At 38.4% G+C, this 24289-nt stretch overlaps 2 protein-coding genes across 6 annotated transcripts in view; one reads left to right on the top strand and one right to left on the bottom strand.

Moving 5' to 3' along the window:
• Positions 1 to 10005, top strand: part of mmd2a (monocyte to macrophage differentiation-associated 2a) — a 26119-nt gene extending 16114 nt beyond the window's left edge. For all 4 annotated transcript variants that reach the window (XM_067419974.1, XM_067419981.1, XM_067419989.1 and 1 more), the window contains 4 exons: positions 3050 to 3124; positions 3239 to 3340; positions 3504 to 3573; positions 8322 to 10005. In XM_067419974.1, coding sequence (XP_067276075.1) covers positions 3050 to 3124; positions 3239 to 3340; positions 3504 to 3573; positions 8322 to 8525 — 451 coding nt within the window. In that variant the 3' untranslated portion in view covers positions 8526 to 10005. The remainder of the gene's footprint in view (positions 1 to 3049; positions 3125 to 3238; positions 3341 to 3503; positions 3574 to 8321) is intronic.
• ap5z1 (adaptor related protein complex 5 subunit zeta 1) lies at positions 8548 to 24058 on the bottom strand. 2 transcript variants are annotated; one of them, XM_067419954.1, is made up of 18 exons: positions 23708 to 24058; positions 23446 to 23583; positions 23135 to 23321; positions 22913 to 23057; positions 21830 to 21942; positions 21555 to 21723; positions 20652 to 20693; positions 19628 to 19768; positions 19500 to 19537; positions 18450 to 18612; positions 18199 to 18377; positions 17982 to 18124; positions 17748 to 17900; positions 13461 to 13572; positions 13281 to 13378; positions 12028 to 12160; positions 11725 to 11939; positions 8548 to 10420 (listed from the first exon to the last, which is right to left on the bottom strand). In XM_067419954.1, exons 1-18 carry the CDS (start codon positions 23746 to 23748, stop codon positions 10150 to 10152), a joined length of 2481 nt encoding a protein of 826 aa, XP_067276055.1. In that variant the 5' UTR covers positions 23749 to 24058; the 3' UTR covers positions 8548 to 10149. The 2 variants fall into 2 exon arrangements, with proteins under 2 accessions (XP_067276055.1, XP_067276064.1); XM_067419963.1 differs by lacking the exon at positions 20652 to 20693 and having other exon boundaries at positions 23708 to 24057.
• Between the last annotated feature and the right edge of the window lie 231 nt (positions 24059 to 24289).

The following is a 24289-nucleotide window of genomic DNA, read 5'->3' on the forward strand; positions in this document are numbered from 1 at the left end:
ATAGACAGACAAAAACACCAAATAGACAGACAGGTTCACACAGATCGCTTACTGAAGGCACAGAAGCTAGTTCCTGTTTGTTTTCACGGACGTTTTATAGCTTCCGGTCGATGACGTCATCACGCCGACGATCGATCTTTTTTCCGATGGAATGGTTCTACAGGCGCTTCACGACGCATTAACGCAGAGGCGTTCTCACAGCGTTTCGACGCAGCTCGAGTTCCCCGAAAGGGAACTAATTGAAATTTCACCTGAAAGCCGACCCAGGTGTGTCCTCTCTTAGTATTTTTTTTCTTCAGTCATAGTTTAGTAAATCTGGATGTTTCATAAAGATTTAGTTTGGAAACACAGATCAAGGAAGACATATTAATAATAAGTAGGGATGCACCGAAATGAAATTCTTGGCCGAAGCCGAAACCGAATAATAATGAAATGCTTGGCCGAAGACCGAAGGCCGAATACCGAACGCGGTGTTTCGCATTTTTTCCATTTATTTGGCAATTTTTTTTTACCATTACAATAATTAAATAGTAAAAATTTGCTTTTTACTATTTTGTGTTGCTTTTCAGAGAAATAAATCAAATAACAAAAATACAATTTCAAAATATTTATTTAACACTGAATTTTTTTTTAACATTCCAGCAGATATTATACAAACTAAGCACAACATAACTTAAAATAAATAATTAGTAAAATAAAAAATATATTTTTATTTGGCCATCTTAGAAGCCCCCCTTCTTGAATAGCCTATGTTAGGCCTATAACTGACTGCTGAAAGAATGTAACTCCTGTATGTCTACAACAACAAATGTGCATTAAATAGTGCAAAAAATGTGGATGAACCCACAACAAATAAATAACTGTCCTAGACATAAGCCTACTTAGCCTACTTCTTCAGGAAAAGTGGCAGGTTCTTCTTTATGAAAAGTAGCTTCTCTGCTTTCTCACATGAAAGTCGGTTCCTCTTCTCATCGATGACATGAGATGCAGCACTAAACAGTGCTTCCACACTGCTGACATGTTTGCTGCATAAAGCACGCGGCTCTCACTCTACGTGGGTTACTTTTTGATCGCGTCATTGTTCGGCCAAAATTATTCGGCCTTTTTACTTATTCGGCCGAATGCCGAAAGTGCTTTTTTTGGCTATTTTCGGCCGAATAATTTCGGTTGCCGAATATTCGGTGCATCCCTAATAATAAGTTTTAATAAAATATTTTATATAATAATAAAATAATTTATTTATATAGCGCCTTTCCCATACTCAAGGTCGCTGTACAAAAAAAATATACATACACAAAATAGACATACATAAACAATATATGACATAAACATACACATATACAGGGGAGAAAACTATTCTAAGCAGAGAAAGATTGGAAATATTGTAAGAAAAGATATGTTTTTAGTTGAGACTTGAAGGAGGATATAGAAACAGTGTCGCGTAGAGAAAAGGGGAGGGAATTCCAGAGTTTCGGGTATTGGTGGGGAAAGAAGAGTTGCAGAGAGAGGGAGGACTAGAACCCTTACAGTACTAACCATCCATCCATCCATCCATCCATCCATCCATCCATCCATCCATCCACACACTCGCACAGTATGAAATTTCTCATTCATACTTTGTGCAGTAATACAGGCCTTAGAATGACAATTTGTTATTCTTTTCCTAATGAAATACTGATTTATATTAAAAAATCATTCAAAAGTTATGTAATACGCCCTGTTGTATTACGGGATGTGGGCGGAGCTTAGGTGACGCAATGACTAGACGGCGGATAAATAGCTATCCATCTGTCACTCAAAGTAACCACGCCCTTAATTATGCAGAACTTTAAGGCTTATGTAACGTAAACGAATGAGTTATAAAAAAATAAAACCAAAATTTTTACCAGGCTGTAAACATGTTTTTGTCTGCTGTAAAGTTGGGAATTTTAACATGGGGCTCAATAAGTTTCTGCTCCCTTCTGGAGCCTGTCGATGAATTGCAGTTTACATTACTTCCGTATTGGCTTCAAGAGAGATTGCGGAAGGTTGCCGCTTGGCTACAGCTCTCCCTCCATAGCTCCTCCCCCATCACAACGGAGCCTGATGTGAATGTGCAGGCTAAGCAAGCAGGACCACCGGCGGAAAAAAAAAAGTTTTAGCACATCCACTGGTACAGACGAAACATCAACAATATGATTTACATTGACTATGGCCTGCCCATACTTTGACTACAAACTTGGTCCTCAAAACTTTACGTATTTTGCAATACATGTAATGTAACTATATGATGTTGCACTATTTCTATAAGTAATAAATAGCTAGTAAGGTAGTATAATGTCAACTAACGTTACATTATTCTATCGATATGTAATGCTAAATAAGGTTTGCTAATACATTATTTCAGCAACATGACAAGCCAGTGAATAAGTAGCTTTCAGTAGTTGCTTTGCACAGTGCGTGACATTTTATCTGTATGTTATGCAGCTAGAGTTTTGACACAGTTGTCAAGCAGAAATCTGGTTAACTCTGCATCGGTTTTAATCCTTTCAGGACACGTAGCGTTAGCTCCCTCCACCTCGGAAAATCCACTCCGATATTTACCCTCGTTTTATTTTGGGCTCTATCAAATACTATCTTTTTGTCTTTTTTATCATCGTCATCTGTATTTTTCCGTTTACCGTCTTTATTTTTTGAGCAGATGCCACTTGAGGAATTGGCAGTTTGGATTGTTTGTCCGCCATAAGCAAAGCTGCAGCACACCAGTAATCTTGAATTTGAACGCCTGTAAGTGCGCTGTGCATGAGAGAGGGGTGTGATCAGTGCAAGCTTTATTGACACTGCTAATCCTGGCTCTGATTGGTTGTTTCTTACTGGGAGCGTCGTATTTCTGCAAATGGCAATAGGCCCACTGGTAGGAGCCAGAGGAGCTTGATTTTTTTAACAGATTAGCTGTCTCATATTCTACTGTAAGGTCATAATGACAGGTTTAACAAATATGTAAAAAATACATTTTTACAAAAGTTACCTACTGCAAATTTAAGAAACATTTTATGTCTTGCTGTAACAGGAAAGTGGAGCAGCGATTCCACATGTGTGACAGGATGGTGATATATTTTTTTATAGCTGCATCTTATGCACCCTGGTGAGTATGAGAATTGTGTGTGTGTGTGTCTGCTGGATATACACAATTATCAATCACTTAACAGCTTCACGAGGATGTGTGTGTTACTGACACAGGTGTTTGTGTGTTTTGTAGGCTGAACCTGAGAGAACTAGGACCCTGGGCTGTCCACATGCGCTGGCTGGTGTGGATGATGGCCTGCGCTGGCTCTGCCTATGTCTTCTTTTTTCACGAGAAGTATGTGCCCTCTGATTTGAGATACTATTGTGACAGTTAATAGCCAAAATTGGGAATATATATGGTTTCTTTTTAATAAATGTGTCAAAACATGAATGAATATTCAAAATGAATATTAACAACTCAGCATCGGAATATATTTAAAACAGCTGTTATGTTTCAGGAACAAGATACTAGACTTACTGTGCTACACTGCTATGGGAGCCGTTCCTGCAGTTGTTCTTCTGTCAATGGTACGTGTGACTGACACCTAAACGTATGTATAAATACAGTAATGAAGGCTTTTGCGATGCCTTAAGCAGCTTATTTTTATTTTACATTTATATTTTTACATTTATATTTCCATTAGTGTTGTTAACATAAAGTATACTTTTCAATACAAGTAGGTCTTTTCTTCATTAATGTCTTTCACTGAGTTTACTTGGCTGTGTCCTGGTAAGGATGCAAAAATTTGAAGGATCCATCCTTGCTTTGCACCCTTCATTTGGCTTATTTTGAAGGGTGCATCAAGTGTATCTTTCACATTTTCCATTCACCCACAATTAAATTTAAAAGTATTTTCACGCTGTGACCAAGGGGAGGCAGACAGATTTATGACGTAGCCTTGCTCACACACTAGACCGTCTCATTCTCGCATTTAATGCTGAGGAGAACAATAGCCTACATATATGCATATGCATTCTAGTGTCTCTGTCCTTCCTGGTATAGGAAGCAGGATGCAGTCCAATCAATTCAGACAAACCTGCGTAAGTGTTAATCAATTGCATGATTACGTCATCCTAATCTAAATTAATGAATTTCAAAATATATGTTGGTATATATTTATGCAGCAAGATAACAGGGTTAACAGGATATTAAGCCTTATGCGTCTACAAGGTGCTTCTCAAAAAAGGTAATTTAAAGGAACACTCCACCGTTTTTAGAAATAGGGCTTATTCAACTTCTCTCCTACATTTAAATGTGTGTGCACATGCATTTTTGTCTCAGTGTATGCATTGTTTTAGTTTGGCAGGGTCGCCGCTAGCTTAGCCTAGCATAATGAATGGAATCCTGTGTTGCCAACTAGCATGTCCCGTGTAAAAGTGATCCAAAAAAAAACAAAAAACACCCACCTAATTACACAGGCGAAGCATTGCTACTTGGGCGCAGAGATATCACAGCTCTCATCCTCACATCCTCCGGCTGTTGAGCAATGTGTTGCGTGATATCTCTGCGCCCAAGTAGCAGTGCTTCGCCTGTGCTTCCCCATAATATAGTCCCAAGTCAATATCTGCCTAGGAAATCGCCTAGTCTTAATCTGCATCGCTATTTGTACTCGTGAATACGCAGGACACAAGAAGGAATTAGGTGGGGTTTTTTTGTGATCACTTTTGCTTGGGACATGCTAGCTGGCAACATAGAATTCCATTCATTATGCTAAGCTAAGCTAGCAGCGACCCTGCTAAACTAAAACAATGCATGCACTGAGACAAAAAAGCATTTGTAGTAAAGTTGTTGAATAAGCCCTATTTCTAAAAACGCTGGAGTGTTCGTTTAATACTTTTATCAATTAGATTTTAATACCAAACCCTTGACAAACATAATAGGGATGAAAAGATAATTAGCTTGATCCTGAAAAGTATATTTATGTAATTATGACAGTTTTGTGGTTAATGGAAGTTACTTTAAAAGGGGGAAATTGTCATTATACAGGTCGTTCTCAAAAAAATAGCATATTGTGATATAGTTCATTATTTTCCATAATGTAATGATACAAATTAAACTTTCATATATTTTAGATTCATTGCACACCAACTGAAATATTTCAGGTCTTTTATTGTTTTAATACTGATGATTTAGGCATACAACTCATGAAAACCCAAAATCTCAAAACATTAACATATTTCATCCGACCAATAAAAGAAGTGTTTTTAATACAAAAAAGTCAACCTTCAAATAATTATGTTCAGTTATGCACTCAATACTTGGTCGGGAATCCTTTTGCAGAAATGACTGCTTCAATGCGGCGTGGCATGGAGGCGATCAGCTTGTGGCACTGCTGAGGTGTTACGGAGGCCCAGGATGCTTCGATAGCGGCCTTAAGCTCATCCAGAGTGTTGGGTCTTGCGTCTCTCAACTTTCTCTTCACAATATCCCACAGATTCTCTATGGGGTTCAGGTCAGGAGAGTTGGCAGGCCAACTGAGCACAGTAATACCATGGTCAGTAAACCATTTACCAGTGGTTTTGGCACTGTGAGCAGGTGCCAGGTCGTGCTGAAAAACAAAATCTTCATCTCCATAAAGCTTTTCAGCAGATGGAAGCATGAAGTGCTCCAAAATCTCCTGATAGCTAGCAGCATTGACCCTGCCCTTGATAAAACACAGTGGACCAACACCAGCAGCTGACATGGCACCCCAGACCATCACTGACCGTGGGTACTTGACACTGGACTTCAGGCATTTTGGCATTTCCTTCTCCCCAGTCTTCCTCCAGACTCTGGCACCTTGATTTCCGAATGACATGCAAAATTTGCTTTCTTCCGAAAAAAGTACTTTGGACCTCTGAGCAACAGTCCAGTACTGCTTCTCTGTAGCCCAAAAGTGGCCTGACCTGGGGAATGCGGCACCTGTAGCCCATTTCCTACACACGCCTGTGCACGGTGGCTCTGGATGTTTCTACTCCAGACTCTGTCCACTGCTTCCGCAGGTCCCCCAAGGTCTGGAATCGGTCCTTCTCCACAATCTTCCTCAGGGTCCGGTCACCTCTTCTCGTTGTGCAGCGTTTTTTTGCCACACTTTTTCCTTCCCACAGACTTCCCACTGAGGTGCCTTGATACAGCACTCTGGGAACAGCCTATTCGTTCAGAAATTTATTTCTGTGTCTTACCCTCTTGCTTGAGGGTGTCAATGATGGCCTTCTGGACAGCAGTCGGGTTGGCAGTCTTACCCATGATTGCGGTTTTGAGTAATGAACCAGGCTGAGAGTTTTTAAAAGCCTCAGGAATCTTTTGCAGGTGTTTAGAGTTCATTAGTTGATTCAGATGATTAGGTTAATAGCTCGTTTAGAGAAACTTTTCCTGATATGCTAATTTTTGGAGACAGGAATTTTGGGTTTTCATGAGCTGTATGCCAAAATCATCAGTATTAAAACAATAAAAGACCTGAAATATTTCAGTTGGTGTGTAATTACTCTAAAATATATGAAAGTTTAATTTGTATCATTACATTATGGAAAATAATGAACTTTATGACAATATGCTAATTTTTTGAGAAGGACCTGTATATAAATAAATAAAAAGTATACACTAAAAAAGCTGGGTTGTTTCAACCCATGTTTGGGTCAAATATGAAAAAACCCAACCTTTGTTGGCCCAAACATGGGTTGAAACAACTCAGTTTCTTTTTTTCAGAGTGTATGAATTATATATAAACAAATAAAATTGGATTATATATACATACTCACAAACCAACCACTTTATTAGGTACACCTGTTCATCTGATTGTTAAAGGATTAGTTCAGTTTGAAATAAATTCCTTGATATTTTACTCACCCCCACCTCATCCAAGGTGCTCATGTCATTTTTCTTCATATAATGGACTTCAATGGCAACCAACGGTTGAAGGTCCAAATCAATGCAGTTTCAAGGACAGAGCTTCAGAGGCTCTGTGCGATCCCAGACGAGGAATAGGGTCCAATCTAGTATCTTGCGAAACCATTGGCTATTTTCAAAAAAAATAAAACCGTATGTACTTTTTAACCTCAAATGCACAAATTAAGTATTGTTGTTCTTCCATGCCGTATGATGTCATCACGTCAGAAAGTTCACGTACGTGGAAGTACCCGACCCAGTGTTAAAAAGAGAGCGCAAAGACTAAATTAAATGCCCTTTACAAAAATAAAGGTAAAACAATGATCCCGGGAAATTTTGAAGTAGGAGGAGAACATGAAATGTTTTTCAGCACTGGGTCGGTACTTCCACCTACCTCATGGACGTGACCTTTCAGACATGATGACGTGATACGCAGTTTTATTGATTTAAAAGGAACTTTGCTGTACTAAGGTGATAGCAATATGCAGCTGCTGCAGATTTGTCAGTTGCACATCATGTTGAGATATGGTGACGGTAGAAGTAATTTGAGTATATAGTGAACTCATCATGTTCGACAAACCAGTTTGAGATGTTTTCCAAGGTTTCCAAACCTCTATTGTCCAATTTTGGTGAAGTTGTGTGAACTGTAGCCTCAGTTTCCTGCTCTCAGCTGACAGGAGTGACACCGGTGTGTCCGTCTGCTTCAAGACTCGTCATGTTTAGAGTGTTCACAGATGCTCTTCTGCAGACCTCAGTGGTAACAGGTGCTTAATTTGAGTTACTATGGTATCGACTCAAACCATTCTAATCTTACCTCTGGCATCAACAAGTCACTTGAGCACAGAACTGCCCCTCACTGGATATTTTCTTCTTCTTTTTTTTTTTAACCATTCTCTGTAAACCCTAGAGATGGTTGAACGTGAAAATCCCAGTAGATCTGAGTAAATACTCAGACCAGCCCATCTGGCACCAACAACCATGCCACATTCAAAGTCACTTAAATAACCTTTATTCCCCATTCTGATGCTCATTTTGAACTTCAGCAGATTGTCTTTACCATTAACCACAAAATACATAATTTACCATGTTTTGTTTGCCAGTAGCAGATATTAAAATGGCAATGATTTCATATACAGAACAAATGATAAATTAAAGGTATTTCATTCTCTTTCTAAGAAGCAGCTTGTAGAAAACAAAAGGCTTGTAGCATAATGTTCATTGGACCCTGCTACCTTTACTATATAGTTAATAATATATTTTTTAATATATAAAATATGCATATTTGTCAATAAAATTAAGTTGGAAATGGATGGAGACCGGTTAAAAAGTGAATGCATGTGTTTTGTCGAATGACCCTTGTATAATTTATCTGTGGCAGAGCGACCTGTTTCAACTGAATGTATTATTTCAGCCTAACAGAGAGGGCATATTAGAGCTGTCAGTGGGCGGAGTCTTCTACTGCCTGGGAATTGTCTTCTTCAAGAGTGATGGCCTGATCCCATTCGCTCATGCCATCTGGCACATCTTTGTGGCAGTGGGGGCAGGCATACACTATTACGCCATCTGGAGGTACTTGTATGCAACGGGGACCAGCCAAATCAAAATATCCAGGTGACAAATGCAGAAGACCTTAAGTATTCACGCATACAGGGTTTATTGAGCTATAAAAGACAATGTATTTGATAATGAGCTGCCTTTGCATCCCTCTATATTAATCATAGATGGGCATGTTATAGTACTGTTGTACTAAAATACAGGTTCATATAGAAGAATTTCTGTCCTGATAACTCAGCACTTTGTGGCTAGTCTATTTTAGTCTTAACCTGTTGACATAATGTACTGTTTTAACTGTCAATGTTTACATGCAAAATGTGTAAAGCACAGAATACACACTAAATAACATTCCATGTCCTTTAACAGAGCTATCTACTGCCTTTAAACGCTTGATATGATAGATGTTAATTCATTGACAGTTGTTGGCATTAAGCAGAATTTATGTTGAAGTATTTCTACAACTGTGATCTTGTAATAATGAATATGAACAAAAATGTAAGAAATGGCTTTGTAAGCGTTGCACTATGGATCCTCTGGGGTTGTGAGCTGTGTGAAAATCTAGAAGGGATAACAGGATTTATTCATTCTGAATATAAGTCAATTAAGCTTCCACAGAAGCTCACATTGAAACTAGCCTTGATGAATTTTATGCATCATTTTAGTAAGACCCAATTAGATTTACCTAAAGGTCTCATAAAAATATGAACCTTGATGAAATTCTTGCAACTAAAACGTCACTTTTAACGCTAAAAGACAAATGTAATGGTAATTATTTCCAGATTGTTTTTTTGTTTGGTTGTTCTTAATGTGTTTCCATCTGTGATCAGTTCAATGAATAACTCGTGTCCTGCAGCCAACAGGACTGCTTTACCTCTCGACACATTTACCTCGACACACTACACTTTTCCTTCCATTGACTTCCATTCACAAGCATGTGAATACGGGAGACAGGAAATGCAAGCTCAAGAGAAGAAGTTTAGCATGTTGCTGTGTTCCAAAGTTCAAGTTTGCCTACCAATTCATATCACGTGAAGACTTGTGACCAATAGAAGACTGTTATGCCATAGCGTGACCTTTTAGAACGCAAACTTTGAGGAGTGCAGTGGACAGCATATTTTTACATTTTTTATGTATTATATGTTGAATAATGTTTTTTTTAAAGACAGTGCAGAATGTGACATGATTGTGCAGCCATTGCAATGTACGTAATCAAGGTCAAGTGTGACCTGCTTTAGACAGGAAGTTCAGATATGACAGAATATGTTTTTAAGCAATGCGACTGAATGTTTTTACTCATTTTGTCATAAGGCCACATTAATATGACACTAAGCACATTTTGACTGTGTCAAATGTCATTTATATGGTCAGTTCTTTTGGTTTCACAGATTTTTAATCAAAAGGGCAAAACTGAATCTAAACAGTTTTGATATTAATCATAAGTGGCAGTAATAAATGCAACCCGACAACACATAGAATGCTTAATTTCTATAAGCGTCTCTAACAATCATTTGAATAAATCAAGGAATAAACCATAAACATTGTGTCTTGACGTTTGTTTTGATATATTTGTAGACAAGAATGTGCTCAGCAGAAGTGAAAGTCATGATGAAGTGCAGTGCTTGTCTGTTTTTACTCTCTTCCTGCATTTTGCACAGTTATTTTGAAAATGAATTCCTAGAATAGGCTTACGTGGGCAGGAAGCTGGAATGTCTATGGAGGAGATCGCTCACTGCTCTCATGGCCTGAGGAAGTGAGGAATTGGTGTCTCTGTGCCAGCGGGGGCCGTCGCCTCCTGCTGAAGGGGCCAGGACAAACTGAGCCACATTTGGTAACTTGAGCAAGTTAATAAGTTCATGGGCTCGTGTGATTATCTCCTCAGTGTCTTCTTCGCTGTAGCACGCCATTACCGGACCACTACGAGCAAACGTCCGCATCTTAGACAGGAAAAGCGACACTCTGAGAGAAATGGAAAAAGATACGGAAAGAGTGAGGGATATTGAAATATTGGTTGATTGCTCTAACGTTAACCTAGATTAACACACTCTATCATTTAAGGGTATATCCATGTTTGTGCGGAGTGTGGAACCTGAAGTATTAGCATTGAGGCACCGCCATAAACATTTGCTTTTTTCCTGAAAATAACGGAAACATCTTAAAATACTTCAACATTTTTGGTCATACAGATATGAGTAATACATAATTCCAAACAGGTCTACTTTTATTTGTGTAAACTGACAATAACAAACAACTTTTAAAAGTTTTGTGGTTTAAAAAAAGAAAAGAAAACAAACATGCGCTTTCTGACGTCTCGGTCTCTGTGAACTGGAGTGTCACAAAAATGAACCGAAGCTCTGTGTATAGGCTACTTATCTCACAGACATGCAACAAATATCTACAGAAAGCTTGAAATGACTACTTTTAAATGAATCCATTTGAATCGAAAACTCTCTGATATAATCCTTATCAGCTTAAGCTTTGCAGCTGAGACTTAATAAATAATTATGTCTCCTTGCTATTTTCCTACACATTTATAAACATTACTTTTGCGGCAAGCTGTATGTCCAGAATAGGCAATGATTACGTAATTTATGGTTTCATTAAATTAATGTAAACAAAACAAAAAAAAGTTATTTTGCTATGATATTTTAAATATTCCTAATTTAGTTTAGGAGGTCTCCTACAATAGGTTTACAAGCATCCTAGATCAAAGAATACAATTTTTCTCATAATATATACATATAGCATCATCCCTTCTCTCACAGTGTCTAAAACAGTTAGTTTGAAGATTCGGTCTCTCTAAACCCCTCTTTTCCAAGAGCCTACTCTGCTGTGATTGGTCAGATGGCCCAGTCTGTCGTGATTGGTCTACTGTATATAGCACGTATCAGCAACTAAAGTCCCAATACCACATCTGAATTTCAGCAGAGTAGATAGGGTGCACGAGAAGCCAATGAAGGCCATAGGCTGGCATTATGCACTTTTTTTTTTAAACAAACATATGTAGGTTAATGCAGGAAGTAAGGGTGGAATTACTGACGATTTGTTTTAGGCAGTTAAGAATAGGTTCTTTCTTGGGAGCCAATAACTTAATTTCTCATTTTTGAAACATCTTTTAAACAGGTATATTACTACATGAAAGGGAATATCAGAAAAAGCTTAACTTTTTGAATTGGATGACCAGTGAATATTTTGTCTTCAGCAAAACATTTAAATATGTACAATTTATCGTATAATTTGAAAAAAAAAGCAGGTTGATCTACCTTGGAATGAGATCCTGACTGCGTGTGGCCAGTTTAGCCAGAGTGGTCATGAGCACAGTGATGAGGCGGGGGGAGAAACTCGGGGGGTTGGCTGACTGTCGCACCTGTGTGATCTCAAACAGCACCGCTTCCAAATTCTCAAAAAAAGAGGTGATCAGTTCCACCGTGCAGCGAGGGTCGTATGACACCGATAGAAACTCGCCGATGACCCACACCTGTGTGTATACAAAAAATACAGTCACCTGAAGAGCAAGTATAGCATGATGACACTTACAATCACAGTGCTCTACTTTTCTTCCTCACCACATGTGTGTAGAAGTCTTCTTTACAGTAAATGTTGGCAGGGGAGCCTGCAAAATCCAGGATCTCCCTGGACTGATCCACAATTAGTGGTGGGTGACGTTTGCACAGAGCCAGCAGGTGAGTGCTGAACACCCTACAATCACAAATAAATAATGCACAATCACTTACACATGTCGAAATTGTCTTGAAATGTGTTCTGATATTTTGTCAGCTTTACACTCCTGAACAAAATCTTTAGACTATTACAAGTATTTGCATTTTGCACTGGTGGATTGTAACATGGTTGTAAGTACTGCTTCAAAATGCCAAAAGAAGAAAAATGTGCAGGAGACAAAAAAGGGGAGTAGGCAATTTATTGAAAAGTGATTTTAAACTTGGCGGTTTATCAGCTGATCAAAAGACAATAGCCCCCAAAAAAACACAACAGAACTAAAAGTGTCAAAAAAGAACTCGAAAGTAGTGAGAAGCACAACCATTCTTGTTGATCACTTCAAATACTTGTTTCGGCATGTTTGATGTGACTGTTTCCAGGAGGCTGGTGGGAACGCTGCTCCATGTGGTGGCGATGGCTTCACGAAGAGCATCCACAGTCTGGAACTAATGTCCTTTTTTTAAAGCCCTTCTCTCGCAGATGCCGTCTTATGGTTATTAGGCTACAGTCAGCATCAGTAAGGGCCTTCATTTGGGTAGAGTTCTTCACGGACAACCCATCGGATTCTCCAACTCAGAACAGGTGACCGTTTTGTCCCGTAACTCTCAGGATCTTTTAAGAAATGTAAAATGACTGTCTTACAGGGTCCAACCTCGACAGCGACGGCGCGTTGCGAGAGGCCTTGCTTGTGGAGCTCAACAATCCTGCCATGTTCAAAGAAAGCCTTTTCACGTTTGTCCTTCAGGCAGTCACACTGTCATGATCCCCTGATGGCAATGACATAAAAGCCATATTTTGTGCAGATTTGAACTTTTTAAGGTTATGGTCTTAAACTTTTGATCAGCCTGTTTGAGTTTAAATGCAGTTCTCTAGCTCCTGTTTCTTCTTTTGGGATTTTGAAGCAGTACTTACAACCTGGTTACGATCCACCAGGGCAAAATGCGAATACTTGTAATGGTCTAAAGATTTTTGGTGCAAGTGGGAGAGTATTTTAAATCATTTACTTGTGAGGTTTTATTTCAGTTAGGTGCCTATGTAGAGAGCACAGCCAAAATCTCACAAGGAGGTGGCAACATTTTTTAATGTTTTAAAAGTGCCTCACTTTTGGACCTCAGCATTAAATGTCTTGATGTTGTAGAGCAGGCTACTTCTCTCCAGCAGCACTAGCAGCAGCTGGTTCATCATTTTCTCATCAGCTTTCTATAAACACAATCAAAAAACACTGGAACATGACAACCCAGATCTCTATTAAATGGCTTGACCTCTCATTCATGACTCATACCTGAGTGACAGTGTTGAAGTAAACATGCAGAAGCACAGGAACGACCTGAGCACACTGAATGACCCGTGGACTCTCTGCCATGTCAGCCAGAATCTCATGAAGCCGTTTTAGCCTATTAAGCAATCACAATAAGAGTATAACCATCACACTATAACCATCAGAGCTAATTTGATCACATATACACTCCTCCCATTCAAAAGTTTGTGGTTAGTAAGTCAGTACACTTAACAAAAAAGAAATTTACACTTTTATTTAGCAATTAATTCAAATAAATGCTCTTCTTTTGAACTTTGTTTTGATGAAAGAACTCTGAAAATCTTCATGGTTTCAACATTATTAATAAGAAAATAATCTTAAAAATCAACTCAGCATGTTAGAATGATTTCTAAAGGATCATGTGACACTGAAGACTGGAGTAATGATGCTGAAAATTTAGCTTTGCCATATACAAACCCGATTCCAAAAAAGTTGGCACACTGAACAAATTCTGAATAAAAAAATAATGCAATGATTTACAAATCTCATAAAATTATATATATATATATATATATATTTTTTTTTTTTTTCACAATAGAATATAGTACATACAAACGTACATACAAGGAATAGCTGGAGGACAAATTTGCAACTTATTAGGTCAATTGGCAACATGATTGGGTATACAAAGAGCCTCTCAGAGTGGCAGGGTCTCTCAGAAGTCAAGATGGGCAGAGGATCACCAATTCCCCCTATGCTGGGGCGAAAAATAGTGGAACAATATCATAAAGGAGTTTCTCAAAGAAAATTGCTAAGAGTTTGAATTTATCATCATCTACAGTGCATTATTTCATTAATAACAATCTCATCGAGAACAATCTCAGTGCGTAAGGGTCATGGCCGGAAAACCATACTGGATGCCCATGATCTTCGGGCCCTTAGACGGCACTGCATCACATACAGGAATGCTACTGTAATGGAAATCACAACACAGGCTCAGGAATACTTCCAGAAAACATTGTTGTGAACACAATCCACTGTGCCATTTGCTGTTGCCGGCTAAAACTATATAGGTCAAAAAAGAAGCCATATCTAAACATGATCCAGAAGCACAGGCGTTTTCTTTGGGCCAAGGCTCATTTAAAATGGACTGTGGCAAAGTGGAAAACTGATCTGTGGTCAGACGAATCAAAATTTAATTTTTTTTGGAAAACTGGGACGCCATGTCATCCGGACTAAAGAGGACAAGGACAACCCAAGTTGTTATCAGAGCTCAGTTCAGAAGCCTGCATTTCTGATGGTATGGGGTTGCATAAGTGCGTGTGGCATTGGCAGCGTACACATCTGGAAAGGCACCATCAATGCTGAAAGGTTGAAAGGTATATCCAAGTTCTAGAACAACATATGCTCCCATCTAGACGTTGTCTACCTTGCATTTTCCAACCTGACAATGCCAGACCACATACTGCATCAATTACAACATCATGGCTGTGTAGAAGAAGGATCTGGGTACTGAAATGGCCAGCCTGCTGTCCAGATATTTAACCCATAGAAAACATTTGCCTCATCATAAAGAGGAAGATGCAACAAAGAAGATCTAAGTTGAGCAACTAGAAGCCTGTATTAGACAAAAATCGGACACCATTCCTATTCCTAAACTCGAGCAACTTGCCATCTATATTTGAAACTTCCACATCACATTAAATATATTAAAATAGAAAAGTTATTTTATTTTATTTATTTGTAATCATTTTTCACAATATTTCTGTTGTTACTGTATTTTCTGATCAAATAGCCTAAATGCAGCCTTGGTGAGCAAAAGATGCTTCTTTGAAGAATATCTAACCAAGCCCTAACTTTTGAAAGGTAGTGTAATTATGTATATAAAATTCTCTTTAAATTTCATTAGATTTTAATTTGACCTCAAACTCAAATTACAATTTGGCATCCTGCTAACTTGTTTAGAATTCCTCTTAAAATGTGTTCAATACTATAAAATGATAGGCCAGCTATTACTCCTGTGTATTTAACTAAACTAGCCTAGAAATCTAGACGCACCCTAGCGGCAGCAAATCTAATCTGCCGTGAGTGTCGTCTAGCAACTCTCAATACACTTTGCTGTAAAAGCCAAACTCTGGTCGGGCCAATCACATCGTGTATAGAGTCGGTGGGCGGGGCTTAACATAATAACGGCCGAGTTGCGCTTGCGCTTTTAGTAAACACAGAAACAGGCGAACAGCGGTCTTTCGAATCAGCTTTGCCCTCGACTCTGGAAGACTTGGAGTTAAGCTTTTCTCTGAGAAAAGAACAAAGAACGGCACTGAAGTCATTCTTAAAGGGGAGGTGAAATGCTGTTTCATGCATACTGAGCTTTTTACACTGTTAAAGACTTGGATTCCCATCCTAAACATAGACAAAGTTTCAAAAACTAATGTTGGACGTTTGATGGAGTATTTCTGTGTCAAAAATACTCCTTCCGGTTTCTCACAAGTTTCGGCGAGTTTTTTTCGAGTATGGGTCGGCTTGACGTTAATAAGAGCGGAAGGTCCTTGTATGGGCCGTACGGGCTCTTCTCCCGGTAGGGTGCGCGCGCGCGTGACTAGAGCACGCTGTAAACAGTCTCTCAGCTGCAGATCCAGTCGTCCGTGAACGGCGCCGCGCTCCACTTTATTCCTATGGGTGACGTCGAGCGACTTCAACGCTTCAGCACAGCATTCCGGGAAGGCAGTGCTGCATTTGAACCGATTTGAACGCAGAAATGACGGGAAGCTTCACAACATCGTTTCAGTTGCGTCTCAAAATGGATTTACACGCCACTGCTGTCACAGGACTTTACCAAATCATACCAAAGAAGTGTGTTTCTGACGGAGCGGTCCCAGCGATAAAGCTTCGACGGTGAGTTAACTTAAACTGCTTCAAATGTCTCTGCTATTGGCTACCGTCGCATGAGTAAACATCAGTAAACGACACGATCGCGTGCTTCGTCATTCAAATGCGCTAACGGTTACTCCATTGTTGTTCTGTGTATAACGTTACAGTATGCTTGCTACTTCTAAGGTCTAGTCGCATACAATAGTCCATAAACCGAATCATGTCCTCATACACTGCGAGTAAACACACAGAAATGTGGAGAGGCCATTAAATACAGTAACTTACATACCACAGAGACGGACGTCCTGCTGTTGCCGTTTCTCCTGTTCAATTTATTTCTCCCTCAGATTTGATTGTGGATCATTATCTGTATTAGCTGAGATAGATGGGTTTCTCCACGCTTGAGGACGTCACCGCTTTGCGCGCTTGTCATTCTTTAGCTCCGCCCACACGATACGCCTCCAGGCGCTCGGTTTTTTCCGGAAAGACTCGGTACAGCCTATATTTCTTTTATAAATATGATAAAACTAAAGACTTTTCGGAGATATGAAGGATGCAATACTACTCTATAGGTACTCAAGATTGACATGAGATTGACTGAAACTGAGTGTTTCACCTCCCCTTTAAGAAGGGAAGATGTGTTCTGAGTTTTGCCGACTGGATACGGCAAAAGTTTAATCTGTCAACGAACTCTGCTTCACCTTCGTTGCTCTGGTTGGTTGTAGCGCTATCCAATTGCATGCAGAGGGAGTTTGAAAGTCAACCGTTTATCCCGCCCCTCAGATTGAGCCCTGTCAATGGTGAGTTTCCAGACCAAACATCGTGATGTGGGTCTGGCTTGTCAGGCTATAACTGAACTTCTATTGTCCTACAATCTATCTTGCTCTTTAAGATCATAAAACTCTGGGCTTCTGGACTGGTAGTACCTAGGATATCCAAGTCCAATAAAGGGATGGAGATCGTTTGGCTCCTAAACTCCTTGCATTCACATAATTTATCTTATAACTTTGTACTCCAGTTATATCAGTGCACATGATCGTCTTTGCTTAATGTTTTTGAACGCTAGAAGATATCTAGAGTCCATCAGATCCAGTCTCTCATGAAGACTTCAGATGAGCAACACCTGTAAAGTGACGACTCCAACTCTACCTCCAAGAAACCTTTTCTATATAACCTAATCATTGTTAACAACATGTATTTACTTTATATTTACTTTAATGAGCCCATTGTTTCTTCCTTAAATTATTACATTGTTTATTAAAACATTTTAACTAACTGTGTAATTGTATATTTTCTGAAATCCATAACTTCGACAGTCTCCTCTGATAACAAATCACTCTAAATTGTAATGTAGACGCATACATTTTCTGTGAAGCTGCTTTGAAACAATATGTATTGTGAAAAGTGCTATACAAATAAGTGTCAATTGATGTGAATTACCTGTCTATAGTGTCTCCGGTCCCAGCCTCCGGTCTGAGGATGTAGAGAAAGAGCCCCCTAAAGGACGGCTGGCGGAAGGCATCCAGAGAAGCGGCCACCTTCGCCCCCTGCTGGTCCCAAGTGGTACGATCCGAAGCCTGATAGCACGCTGATCTGCAACAGCATCGCATCAATTAAACACATCACACACAACTTGAGTTAAAACGCAGATCTGCACTCTGTAAAGTGACATACCTCTGCTGGAGGTCCAGCGCTGCTGCTAAGCAGGGCAGATCAAGGATAGTGTGCAGTAACTCAATGGCTGTATCTGGAGCTACCAGTGATGGAAGCAGCTCCATAAACTCTGCAATCAATCCTGAGCTGTTCCACGCTAAGAACTGACAGGCAAAACGCATATTTTTAGCATATCATTTAATCGGATTCGTTTTAAAATACGAGTCAGCAATCCCACCTTCAGCAGGTTTGGGAAGCTCTGTCTGTAGTTTGCCACTCTCTCCTGAAGCACGCTGGAATTGAGTAGACAGAACTGGACAAATTCAAAGGCTAGCATGGGCTCGTTGAACTGCTCGGTGGGACAGTGGCTAAGTAGCTGGCAGAACACAGCCTCAGAGTCCACCGCGGCCATCTCGCCTGATAACAGAGCACGTGGATTCTGAAATACTGTACATTCATAGGTCCCACAATCAGAGCCCCATCACTCACTGTGGTTGAGGTAGAACTGAGCGATCGGCAGCAGGGCTCGAGCATAGGCGTAGTCTCCGTTCAGTCTGCTGTACAGGGCTTTGATGCAGGGGAAGGCACGGTACACATAGGAGGGGTCCTCACCACAGATAATGTCGATTATAGACACCGACTCAATGATACACTGCACAACAGACAAACAGTCACTGTCCATTTAACTTACTGGTTTCATCATAATCTTATTCTTTAATTATAAACCGTAAAATCATTCTATTTTGCAATCTTTCCTAATCTGACACTGAATTTTCATTTCAAATTATATTATCTGCATAACAATTTAAGTAAAGAGTTTAAGTAAAAACAAATACACATGGTTTTCAGGATTTTTTATGCGAGTTGACTTGAAATATTTTTAACAATTTTCTTTCGTGTTAATTTTTTTAGTATTGAAAATTATACTGCTTTAAATTTGACTAAATTCCTAAAATGTTTAGTTTTAAATGTAATCTTTGCTAATTAAATTTAGAAAGAAATATTTAATATCAGACTTTAGACCCCACTAAATAGTGAAGAGTTAATTTAAAATATGCACTAACATTCACAAGTTTGGGTAGAATTCTTTTTGTTTTGTTTTGTTTTTTGAAAGAAAGGAATATTTTATTCTGCAAGGATGTGCTAAATAAATCAAAAGTGTCAGTAAAGACATACATAAAGACTTCTAATAAATGCTGTTTTATCTATTCTTTTTTAAATCCTTTTATCTATTCATCAAAGAATCTTGAAAATGGTTTCCACAAAAACAGCAACATTGTTTCTTGAGTATGAAATCATCATATTAGAATGATTTCTGAAGGATCATGTGACACTGGATTCTAGAATAATGATGCTTATCAGTTTTTTAAATATATTGATAAAGAAAAAAGTTATTTTAAAAATAAATATTATTTGACAAAGTTACTGTTTTACTGTATTTTTGATCAAATACTTGCAGCCTTGGTGAGCATAACAGACTTTCTTTGAAAATCCTACCGACCACAAACTTTTGAAAGGTAGTATTTGTGGTGCTCTTACAGCTTTCTGTAGCTCCGTATCCATCCTCTTCAGAGCTTCTGCATTGAGAAAAAATGCGAGAAAATAATCAACATTTACCAGCAGAGTGCAATAAACATTCTATATAGCCTGACCTATGATATACTTACTCCGGTCACTCTGTTCAATGAGACGCTGGCAGTATTCAAAAGCCTTCTCTCGGAGTCTCTCTTTGGGAGACAGTAGTCTGCTGGAAGAGGATGTGGCCGACACCATGGACATCACTGAACTGTCCACCTCTGAGCGATCATCTACATAAACAATACAGCACGTTACAGCAGTACACTACACTACAACATCAGGGAGCACGACTTGATCAAGCATCTTATCCAGCGGGATCTAATGCCATTAAAGGCATTGGTGAGCATATGACAGGACATGCAGGCTCTGTTTGAAATGACATACTACAATAATACTATTTTTGCAGTATGTATATTGTGCACAATTGCACATTTTCTGAATACCCAGATGACTTACTGCATTTGCAGTATACAACAAGAGCACACTGGAATTCTGCATCACAATATTCTCATTTACAACAATAAAGATATTATCACACAAAATTGGATTAAATACAAAATACAAAATAAATGTATTCATATAAAGGCAAATGGCAGTAATGCGACACAATTGACGCTGGTAATGCAGGTCTCGTATAACAATGAACATGGCAAATATAGTAAGTCTAGACTGCATTCATACTATAATGGTCGCAAAGTAAGTACCAAAAGAAGGATCTACTCAGAGAGTATAAGACTTTGTACGCAGCCTATTTATTCTTCAGAGATTGACTGCATGCCACACACAAAAGAAAAAATGGTGAGGTCATGTGACAACAGTGTAGCATGAAACGTTTATGGCTGCATACTGTTTCATGTACGGTTCTATAAAAATAATAGGCTGTATAATGTATATACACAGTACTGTATGTAGTAAGTAGTAGTATTTCATTCCAAACATTAATTTGATACACACAACAATTAATTATGGATCATGCCCCCCCATAAAAAAATACATAAATCTAGGAGTAGGAGTTTGTTCATTCAAATGGGAGGAATGTTATTCAGTAAAAGAAGTTTCTGATTGCGCAGAAAGCAGATTGATCATGTCAGGCTTTTCACTTTTGTGTCTTACCTTGGTGCTGAGACTGAATGACCTGTGCTCTTTTTAGCAGAGCTAGCAAAGATGAAGATCCCATGTTACTCATCTTAACTACATGAAATGAAGTATATATCTGATTTGGGACAATTCGTAAACAGTGTAGATACTGTTTAACTAATTTTTGGGCAATTCAAATAAATCTGAATTATACATACAGTATACAAATCCTGCCTTGGCAACTAATTTAAATGTTAAAGTGCTAAAATGCATTAAAAATGAAATAAATTAAATCTAAATAGCATATACAAAACTGCAGAAAATGACTTGGTAAAACTTTACAATAAGGTTTCACTTGTTAACATTAGTTAAGACAAACTAACAACATACTTCAACATTTATATTAACTGCCATTAAAGGAATAGTTCACTCAAAAATGTAAATTCTGTCATCATTTACCCACCCTCAAGTTGTTCCAAACCTGTATGAGTTTCTTTCTTCTGCAGAAAACAAAAGAAGATATTTTGAAGAATGTTTGAAACAAAGCATATAGAACCACCATTCACTAACATTGTATTTTTTCCCCTACTATGATAGTCAATGGTTGCTCTTTGTGCTTTGTTACAAACATCCTTCCAAATATCTTATTTTGTGATCAGCAGAAGAAAGAAACTCATACGGGTTTGGAACAACTTGAGGGCGAGTAAATGATGACAGAATTTTCAATTTTGGGTGAACTATCCCTTTAACGACAGTTAATAAATGCTGTTAGTTCATGCAAGCTCATGTATTCATTAATGAAAGCACCTCTTATTGTAAACTGTTACCAATTACTATTAAACTGAAAATATAAAAACAAAAGCTATAATAAAGTACATATAAAAAACTAAAGTAAAATAAAGCTTCTGTGTCTGCCCACAACATATCGGATCAGACTACCTGATTCTGCATTTGTAGTCCCGTCTGCATCATAAGTGAGGAGCCAACTCTTGATCATAGAGAAAGTGTACATATTCATCCACTGGTCCTCGGTGTAGCTCTGACCCACACACAGCACAGTGAAGAAGTCGCCCGTTACCACCCCATCCACCTCCATCAGTGGAGCTGGCTGATGAAGAGATGTCCATCAGTTCACTCAACAATATCATAATAAACTTGAGCTTATTGGTTGATGGTGCAGGTATAGGTGAATGAGGAAAAGCAACATGCCCCACCTGACGTGTCCTCGGTCCACTGAAAAATCCCCCAGAAGACATTGAGGCTCCCTGCTGCATACTGGCATAACGCAACCAATCCACCAACTTACGACTGACCAGATTCACCTGATCTGGGTTAATGACCACATATTACATATTAACATCTTTGCATAATCCAGATTTTGGTATTAAAATCATGCCTTTTCAATGTCAATTAATTCAACAGCTGTACAGGGGGGTTTAAAGTCCATTTAGAAAATCTTGAATCCAAAATCATATATAAAATACATTCAAATAAAAGGTTTTAGTATACTAAATTACTATGAAAAATTAAGATAAAAAATATTTAACATTCTGGACATATTTCTGTAGTTATTAAAATCACCATAAAACAAATCTTAATTTTTACGGAATATTGCAGTGTTTATTTTAATTGATTCACCCCTACAATTTTTTTTTTTTTAAGTTCACAAGCCCTAGTAATCTTCATAATCAAAATACGTCCCCTCTCTCTTGCAGCAACATCAGGGGTGCTTCTCAATTCTTATTTGTGTATCCTCGTTTCCTTACCTCTTAGCACCACCCCTTCAGGATGCAAGGAAAAGATGCATGGAAGGAGGAATTGAATCAAGTGAAATTATATATCCTCGCTTCCTTTAACGTCGTAAATGAATGGCTCTATACTGCTGGGTTTTACACACAGCAATAGCAAACCACAACCATTACTACCTCCCTATACATTTTATTCTCATTCGAGAAGCAGCTATTTCACTCAGAAATACGTCACAATAGAGAAAGACTATCATAACTTTTGTTTCATGTCGACTTGTCTTTTACACAAACACAGAGATATCCAGAAATTATAATTTTTAAGTTCAACTCAAAATATTATGCTGATAATATAACTTGCAATAAATTTTACAATTAAAACAAATGCTAAATGGACTTTAAATTAAAATTAAATATTTATTTAAACAGTCAAGTAAATTTTGCATTAATAAAACTATAAGCTAAAAATGTATTTTAATATTGTTTTTGACCCTACTGTAATTCCTCATGACAGACTATATTATTGTATTGCACTAATGTGATCGACTTTACCATCTGTGAGAATCTCTGGATAAACAGTAATCATTTTAGAGAGAATTGGAAGAGTGTGTTTAGATATTAGCCCGTCAGAGAGCCGAGACTCAAGACTTTTCAGCAGATGGTGGCAAAGGGGGTTCACATCTTCTTTATTTCCAGCCTGTGAAAAATTAGATAATTAGTTAAGTGCACATCATGAACAGAACACAAGCAGATCATACACAACCTGTGACTTACCTGAAAGAGAACAACACTGGCCACATAGCTAAAGGTCCTGCTCTCCTGACTGAGATCAGAGCAGAGGCTGTGCACGCTGGAAGGAAAACTCTCCCGTATGATGGAGGAGGACAGAATCAGGAGCTGCTCTGGACATGATGAAGAGCGAAGAACAGTCTGCAGCTTCATCATCAGATCTGATGGAAGCCTGATGGTAATAGAGGTCTTAAATTATACACTTACAATGTCCTGAAATACACCTTTCCAGTATACCTTTGAATGGTTTCGTGGACAAGTGCTGTTTAGATGTATTTTAGATTAATATGACTTACTCTCTGGCAAATTTAGTGGCAGAAACTATCAGATGCAGCCTCTGGAGGGAGTCCACTGTTTCTCCACTAACGTCTTTAGATTGGAGCAGTTTACATATGCGCCCGCAAAACCTTTGCAGCTCTTCCTCCTTTATTTCTCTGAAAGGTATATTGATTTAAGGAACTTGTCTAACTTAAGTTACTTAGAAAAGTTCCAGACTAGCCATACGACAAATACAATTTTTGACAGTAAACGTTGTAACGTTACTTAAACAAGTTTTACCTTGCCTGCTTTATTAAACTCTCCGTCGCAGCAGCATACATTTTAAGAACAATACAATTTAGTTAACGTTAACGTTACATGTCAAAACCAAACCCAGAAATCAAAATATTCCCTCCGTCAGCTATGATGTCCTGGTAGCAAATCATATGACAACAATTGGTTCCTCTTTTACGCGTTAGTCAGCCACGAAAATCTGTAATAAATAGGGTGCAGATTTGGCATACACTACTCATATTGTGCTTGGAATATCATATTCACAAATAGAATATTCTACGAGTACAAAAACATCTGGGTAGAATAGTAGTATCTCTCAGTGGAGCTATGATCCATATGGCGAATATGGTTCCGTTTGCCAGTCGGTGACAAAATAGTGTAACAAACGATCTCAAGCGAAAATTGTATAGATGTTAAACCATATTTTAAACACCTTCAATCACAAATAGACATTACCATTACACTTTTAACACAAATACAATAGTTCCAGGCAGCATTATATATATAAAAAAAACTATTTAAACTTTCCTTTGGATTATGTGTTACACTATTTTGTCGCCGACGAGATCTTTTTTTCTTTCGGCTGTT

The sequence above is a fragment of the Pseudorasbora parva genome, chromosome 2, assembly GCF_024679245.1.
Source record: "Pseudorasbora parva isolate DD20220531a chromosome 2, ASM2467924v1, whole genome shotgun sequence".
In the NCBI taxonomy this organism is placed as follows: domain Eukaryota; kingdom Metazoa; phylum Chordata; class Actinopteri; order Cypriniformes; family Gobionidae; genus Pseudorasbora; species Pseudorasbora parva.

Coding starts and splice junctions, on each gene's coding strand:
- ap5z1 (XM_067419954.1), bottom strand. CDS start 23,748: ATGTATGCTGCTGCGACGGAGAGTTTAATAAAGCAGGCAAG. Junction 18,378..18,449: donor TCAGTTCTACCTCAACCACA/GTGAGTGATGGG, acceptor CTCTGTTATCAG/GCGAGATGGCCGCGGTGGAC. Junction 17,901..17,981: donor GCGCTGGACCTCCAGCAGAG/GTATGTCACTTT, acceptor ATGCTGTTGCAG/ATCAGCGTGCTATCAGGCTT.